Here is a 7,776-nt window from a genome sequence, read left to right as displayed (position 1 = left end):
GGCGAGGCGAAAGGAAAAAGCAGAGGTTGGGAATCACAGACATGAACTGTGACGTGGTGGGCAGTGTTGGGGCTGGGAAATTAGGAGGCAGGCGAAGCAAGCATTAAAACACCCTGCTAGATCCAATCCAGCTCCATGTTGAGTTCAGGGACGACATTTGGCTGCTGTCCAGAGAGATAAGTGTGTCCTTGTTGTTATTTTTTATGAGTGCGTGAGGTAGGCAGGACGCCGCATCCTCCGGAGCCTCAGTGGTGAATGGACTCAGAAGGTTGTACACCTCTGGATGAATGAACAGCTTTTAGGATACCTCAAGGAAACTTTTTTTAATCAGTTTTCGGGATGTGTATCCAGTGACACTTGGGTTTTCACTGTGAATGCTCTCTGGATTATTTAACTTGAAGCTCTGCTTTGGATTTATCTGAATATTTAACTGTATGCATTGCTGAAGTGGCAGCTGAAAACATGGCACTTTATATAGAAGGTAAGTAGAGTCAAGGAGAGTGTATTTAGCTCCTAAACCTACATTTACAGGTATATAAATGACTTATAAACCTAACTGGACTCAAAGGACCACACCTGTGTTTTTTATGTTTCTAAATTATCTACATTCATAGAAAACGTTTCCAGAGGCAACCAGATTTTTCATACCTTCTAGGCATTTGTAAAATGCGGTCTTACTGCCTGCCAGACCAGCACTGGTTTTTATCTGTTTCAGCACCGTAGAGATTTGAAGTTTGCCTCACATGCTGACTGATCCATCACATGTGACTATGCTTTTGTTTCATTTCTGTCAAAGTTTAAAACACTGATTGATGCCTTCACTTGAAGGATGAAAGCTTTAATATCTGAGAGTTATTGAATGCACATGATAGTTTTCCTGACATTAACATTAGTCTTCCTAACTATGTAATTTATCCCTTGAATGCACTGGAGATAACTTATAAACTTTGAATTCGTATATGATGAAGCTTCCCATGTGATAAATTAAAATATTGGTGACTGATTTACATCAGTCTACAACTGATGGAATTATTGTACTAAACTTTTAAAAGCCAGTCAAGTGGAGCTCTGGTCAATTTTATCCACTATTTCACTACTTCTGGCTTCTAATTCATCATCTTGTTTTTTGCGTCCGTATATTTCTAATTAAATGCTCTGTCTGTGCTGTCTAATAAGCAGCCAGCCTGCCAGCATCTTACACAATACTGCCGTGAATACAATATTCACGGCAGTATTGTGTAAGATGCTGGCAGGCTACACAATACTGCTACTTTTTGAATACAATATTCAGCCCTGTGCACAATCCTAATGTGCCACTGACAGCTGATTTTGGGGCACAGTTGCCGATTATTTCCGAAATAATAACTCACTTACTGCTTTTAGGTTTGTAAAGGAGAACTGGACCTTGAAATATAAGCTGTCAAGTTGACTAACTACCTTAAGGCATAATAAGTCAATTTGCTCAATCAATCAAATGTAATTTTGATAATCAGTTAGTAATTTAAATGTTTGTGAGGTAAAAATTGCTTTCACAGGCTGGGAAACTGTGATGGGCATTTGTCATTATTTTGACATGTTATTGATTGGTTTAAGTAGTTGATCCTTTAAGCAATATATTAATGGATACAGCTTTTAAAATGCTATCTAGATTTAACACAGTTACCGCAGATAGTCGGCAGCTGATTTTCGAAGTTAACCAAAGTCTTACCCAGGGATTGTGAAATGTTGGTATAATGTAAGTCCTTTCTATTTCCTTCTGTCATGGTTGCCAATCTGCTGTGACATGGGATTTGTCTTGTCTTGTGACATTTTACCAGGAAGGTTAGTTCCCTGTGTTTTTTGTCCGTGTGCCAGAAAATACAGTGACTCCAGTTTGCCTGCTCTTCTACTATTTGAACTTCTTAGAAGAATGCTGAAAGACAAAATGAAAGGAGCTGTATGTGACATTTAGAGCACCTATATAGCATCAAACCACTGTTTGCTATGTAAAGATATAGTGGAGTATAGAGTCCTGTACAGAGAATGTAGTCACACTCCCTCTGTGTGTGTGTGTGTGTGTTGTAATCTGAGCTTCTCTGGTCTTTGTTGCTGGTCCAGACAGCCACACATGTGTGTTAGTGCATGTTAGTCCCTGTGTGTGTGTGTGTGTGTGTGTGTGTGTGTGTGTCCCACTGGACGGTCAATCGCCACTGCGCTTAAAGAAATGCTGTCATGACCCACAGACGGCGGCACTGCGTTTGGATCTTTTATACTCCATGCTGTTTCTCGTAACAGCGAATCGATATTCTCACAAACTGTAGGGGGAAAACTGATATCTACAGTATGGTTCTCCGCTCAGTCACGTGCACGGACAGGCTAATACCTGCCAGGACCCCTGCGACATGCCAGGTCCAATGGTGTGGCATCACTTCAGCCACGCAAACACTCGCAGCCCTTGAGGATATATCATGCATCCATCCTCTGCCACCACCATCAGGACTATTGCTCTTATTGGCCATAAAAGAGACAGGATGAAGCGTAGGAGGCAGGCCCCCGGTTATTCCTATGAAAGTTGTTCAGTGGCAAGTGAAGTCAAAATGGTTAAACTGCTGCGTAGAAAATTACCCAGATGATCAGGGGTGCCTGGTGGATCAGTGGGTAGAGCAGGCATCCCATGTACAAAGGCAGTGTCCTTGCTGCTGCTGCTACATGTCATCTTCTTTCTCTTCCCCCCTTCACATTTAACACTGTCCTAACGATTAAATGCTAAAAGCCCCAAAATATCTTTTAAAATTACCTAGATGATGGTGCATCCTTGGGCCCATAGAACAAGCGCACTAGAGACTTCTTCTGGTCACGCCGACTGCTTCCTGGTTAGCGCTCCACTGGCTTGATTGGGAATATGATAATAAAATCTTGCATGTCTTTTAGACTTTTCAAATGTTATTGCACTGAATTCATCAGATCCTGATAGTGAAAATCATTTCGTGGGGGTTGTGACACTCAAAAAACTTTATCCACTGATTTACAGACATCTCTTTCACAGTGTAAATCATTGGGAAAATGCCTTTTTGAGCTCAGTGGCATCAGGTGACTGGCTCAGAAGTTTTACTTTCACTGTTTGGCCGCCACGAAAATTGGCTTCAAAACCCGGCGCACCTCCTGGGGGCCTGTTGTTAGTAGTGTGTGTGCTGTTAAAACGGTTAGCCGCCAGCTAAGTTAACTCTATGGTGAGAGACGTGTGCAGACAATCGCAGTCCTGACTCTGAATCATGGATATGCTCTGAATGTCACATACAGCACCTTTAAAGTATCAGACACCACAAGGTATCAGAGTTATATGGTGACTCTCGAGGTTTCTCACACTCTTCCCTTCACACTATCTCTAACATACTTTTACTATTAAATATAGTACAGTGTGTGTTTTTGTCAAAATCATTCAGTATGTCTTATTTATTACTCTTTAAGGGCAGCCACACGGGAAGCCTCTTGGCTTTGCCACCACATACCTGCATGTTGTAAGTGTATTACAATTTTGCTTTTGTTTTTTTACCTTTACTGTGTCGACAATATGCAGCGATCTCATACACAAAACTACACAGGCTCAACAGGTTAATCTATTTTTTCTTTTTAAAGCTCACCAAACCTGTCTCATTTAACTGTAATCACAATTAACACTTGACCAAAGTTGAACATGTGACATTCTCCTTGTGAGTAATAAACCAGTTGGGCCAAAGCTACTGTTGCCAGTTGACTGTAAAATTAGTTTGGCTCAGAGGTGCTTTGTTTACAGGTACACTACATACGTCATCTCATCAAAGTCATGCCCAAGAGTCAGCAAGTCATGTTGGCACAGCTCTAGTAACATAGCTGTCATGGGTTTGTCTTTCGCCTGCTTTATTTTGACAGCATCGGCTGAATGAAACTGGTTTTTGAGCTCTCAGGTACACATCCATAATCAGTGTCGCACACAGCTATTTGGCATTTTATACTTGTATACATGTTTTCTCTGCGTTTTAATCTTATCTTTTTTAAAACTTGCAGACACATGCAATATTTATGTGTTACGCAAAAGCCATAATGATCTTGGAAGCGCTGTTGCTTCTGATAACAGGTGCAAATGATGCCAAAATTTCATTCATGTACCTCTGACCTGTTACATCACCATTGTGTACAACAGTGAGAACCACCCTCACAGATATTGTTTTGTTTCCACCCATGCATTAATATGGATACTAATACAAACACCACAGTTTACTACAGTGACACGAGAACATTAGCCTTCATCTTCACCAAGGTTGGATGTTAAATCAGGTAGAAGTTTCCTCCTTATTGAAAACTTGAATAAAGCTTTTTATTGTGTTATCAATTCGTAAAGGTGGTAGAGATTCAGTAAGGGCTGCAGCTATTGATTATTGTCATTAGTTTCTCGACAGTTGTTTGGTCCGTAAAATATCAGGAGATCTTGTTTCATCCAACCAACAGTCCAAAACCCAAAAATATTACAAAAATTACAATAATGTAATGACCAAGAAAAGCAGCAAATTATTACATTTAGGAGTCTGGAATCATCAGTTGTTTAGCATTCCTGCTTGACAAATTGCTTTAATGGTTAATTGTTCATTAAAGTAGTTGCTAATTATTTTCTGTTGATGGAGAAATTGCTAAAGATGAGCTCTAGGTTCAGTTCTGTTTAGGGCTCTGATTATTCCAGCTTCTGTGACGCAAAATCAAGCTACTTTTAAAGATATAGAAGAATCGCAGTTGACCTTCAGTAATCCAGTATACAAAAATTCCCTTTTATAGCTGTGCTCAGTGGCAGACAGGACTATAACAGATGGTTTGAGTTAAGAAAATGAGTAAAGATGGAGGTATGAATCATTTTGAGGATCTTGATTGTGTCAGAATTCCAGTATGTTGCAGCCTAAAAAAACGTGTCTTCCCGTCTTCCACTATCTTGCCTGTACCAGGTCTGAATAAAGGAGTGGCCAGAGGAGGGATGGCTCAGTTCCAGGAAATGATGCGGCAGCAGCTGGAGAGCTCCATGCACTCGGAGCTGGAGAAACTGCTGGACACCACCACAGGCGCAGAGAGAGAGGTACACTCACACAGCCTCTCTCTAACTCTCTCTTTACCCCTCTCTGTTTCTTCCCGACCATCTGGTTGTGATTTAAAGGGTGGTTGGGTCACACACAAACCCTGGAAAAACACAAGAGTGACACATACTATAGCATGGTGCCAATGAGGGTCCCACCTACGTGCTTACAGACGCACACACATACATAATATGTACGTCATAAAATCGCAGTAGGCGAGGTTTTTAAGCAAACATCCATGATGTCAGCTTAATTTGTAATATAATGCATCATTAGAGACTTCCAGCCCTACTGAGGTTTGTCCTGTTGGCCCAAAATGAACTGTGGTGTCGGGAGTGGACACAAATGAATAAAATCCTAAGACTAAAATCAAAACTGTCTCCAAAATAGCAGCAAGAAAACTAGACTGAGCGTCATTTCATCTGTTTTCTCTTTGAGTTTCCTGCGATTTACGACAATCATAGACCTTGAGATGAAGCTGTCACTGAAAAATGCTCGACTGAACACACACACACACACACACACACACACACACACACACAGGGTTTGGCTCTTTCAGACGTTTACCAGGCACTCTGAAACTGCCAGCAATCACAAAAGATGGAATGATGCACAGAAGAAAAGAGGGTCAGAGGGGAGGGTCAGTCACACAGTACTTCACACACACACACTCTCACTCAAGTGTGTTCACAGTAAAAGCTTTTGTATTTGCAGTAAGCGCTCGCAGAGTTATACAAGCCAGCAAGCCATGTGCACACACACAGCTGTAGAGTACACACACATTACTGGTCTCCAGTGTAAACAGATACCAGAGACAGACCAATTACGTGGTAAGTTATTTTTCACACCCTCCAGGTATACATTCTGTCTTTGTTTTTTTTGTTATTAACTCACATTTTAAACATAATTTTAACATTTTTCGACTCCTTAAATTGCATTTTAAATGTTTAGTTGATTGTTGAGTCTCATTCCCAGGTCATCAAATACCAAAGCTTGGTGTCGGTGATTTGGTCGAACTACAAACCCAAGGTCATCGGTATTTGATGACCTGGGAATGAGACTCAACAACCAACCATCTTGCTCCAGAATTGCATACTGAATTTTTAAACAGCATTTTTTGTCGTCATCGTTACCTTTTGTGGATTTTTTTTTGGTCCTTCTTTTTTTTCACTTAGTAATATTTAGTGTAACCGTATTAATAAAACTAATAACATATAAATCTAGTAAAATGTAAGCCAGGAAGAAGAGTTGCAAATCTCTAGATTTTATAAAGATATCAGCTCACATTACAGGTAAGGGCCCGATCAAACAGAAAGTGTTTTGCAGGTTACAAAACGCGAAGCACATCGCACCGCCCTTTTTTTTTTTTTTTTTTTTTTTTTTTTTAATTGAATGCCACTTGTAAAAAAGGGTTTTGAGGGTGAGAGGCTGTCAGTAAATAGTTTGTTGAGCACAGGGAAACAGAGATCTGTGTGGGGACATGAGACCCTAAAAAAGAGGGTGGATCACGGGAGGAGCTTCACCTCCATGATGCTCCACCAGTTACCACCTACCACCAGTTTCTCCTCCATTGTTTACCAACGTAAACTTGTCATCGTGACCACCACAGAAGGCCCGCCTCTCAAATCATCTGACTGGACAATGGGAAATAGTTGACAAATATAAAGATGACATGAAGCATTTTGCGCTCTAAGTTTTTTCAGCTTGAGGAGTTCAGGGTGCTCTGGCAAAAACGCTACTCACCTAGGGCGCAGAAATACGAGGCATGTTGCAACACAAAAAAACGCGAGCAAAAAGCTTCATTCTCATTAAAAACAATTACAAAATGGTGTTTTCAGCTGCTAAAACGCTTTCTGTGTGATCAGAGCCTAACACTGCAGGGACAGACGTAAGCTGACCTAATAACACAGTCTTAATAATCATCATGATTTGTTTAAAGTGACTCTGTCAGTACCATTCAGGTTCTACATCACAACCCTGATGATGTTCTGTAATTTGTATTTACACATACGTTATCCTTGTAGATAAATGTTGCTCTGTGAAAAGCAATCAGTACATTTTTCATTCTTCTGGATGAAGTGAATTTGGACTGTGATTGGGTAGAGTTATATTCGTGACTTGGGAAAACTCAGTCCGCCTTTCTGGGATGAATAAAGACTCAAATAAAATCCTTGTGTTTTCCAGGTGTCCAGGAAAGACTTTGAGGGCTTCAAGAATCTCTTCCACAGATTTCTGCAGGTGAAGGGGCCGTCAGTAGAATGGATCAAGATACAGAGGCCTCCAGAGGACTCGGTAAGTCGAGTCTGTTGAGTTTTTGTGTGTGTGTGTGTGTGTGTGTGTGTGTGTCTAAGAATGGGAACATTGTGTGCTCATGGTGACAAAGAAAACCTCAATCCCATATAAGAACTCATGTTTCTGTTCTTGAATACACAAAGATTTAATTAACACTCAGTACAAAGCGAGAATAACCTGTAACCAATGTGCTGTGCTGGTGAAGGCATGTTGCTACAGGTGCAATTGAGATGATGAATTACGATCCAGGAAGTCCAGTTTAAGTAACACACTTCTTTGAAGGCTTATCAGATGCTCAAACAGAGTACCAATACTGTGAGGCAGATTTTTATAACTCTGCAACATTATCACTTTTACAGTCATTTTTCCTCATTCTCAAGGATTGCGAGATAAACAGCAGAATGACGCT

At 40.7% G+C, this 7,776-nt stretch overlaps 1 protein-coding gene across 3 annotated transcripts in view; it reads left to right on the top strand.

The window, feature by feature from the left end:
• The window catches only part of ugp2b (UDP-glucose pyrophosphorylase 2b), a 47,333-nt gene that overhangs the window by 735 nt on the left and 38,822 nt on the right, over positions 1-7,776 (top strand). For 2 of the 3 annotated variants that reach the window (XM_033613959.2, XM_033613961.2), the window contains exons 2-3: positions 4,950-5,077; positions 7,260-7,367. In XM_033613959.2, coding sequence (XP_033469850.1) covers positions 4,979-5,077; positions 7,260-7,367 — 207 coding nt within the window. In that variant the 5' untranslated portion in view covers positions 4,950-4,978. Of the gene's footprint in view, positions 1-99; positions 482-4,949; positions 5,078-7,259; positions 7,368-7,776 lie in introns of those variants that run through there. The other variant, XM_033613958.2, reaches the window with a different exon arrangement.

This window comes from Epinephelus lanceolatus, chromosome 17 (genome assembly GCF_041903045.1).
Source record: "Epinephelus lanceolatus isolate andai-2023 chromosome 17, ASM4190304v1, whole genome shotgun sequence".
In the NCBI taxonomy this organism is placed as follows: Eukaryota; Metazoa; Chordata; class Actinopteri; order Perciformes; family Serranidae; genus Epinephelus; species Epinephelus lanceolatus.
Note: the sequence above shows the minus strand (reverse complement) of the source record. Positions and strands in the feature narration are given on the sequence as shown.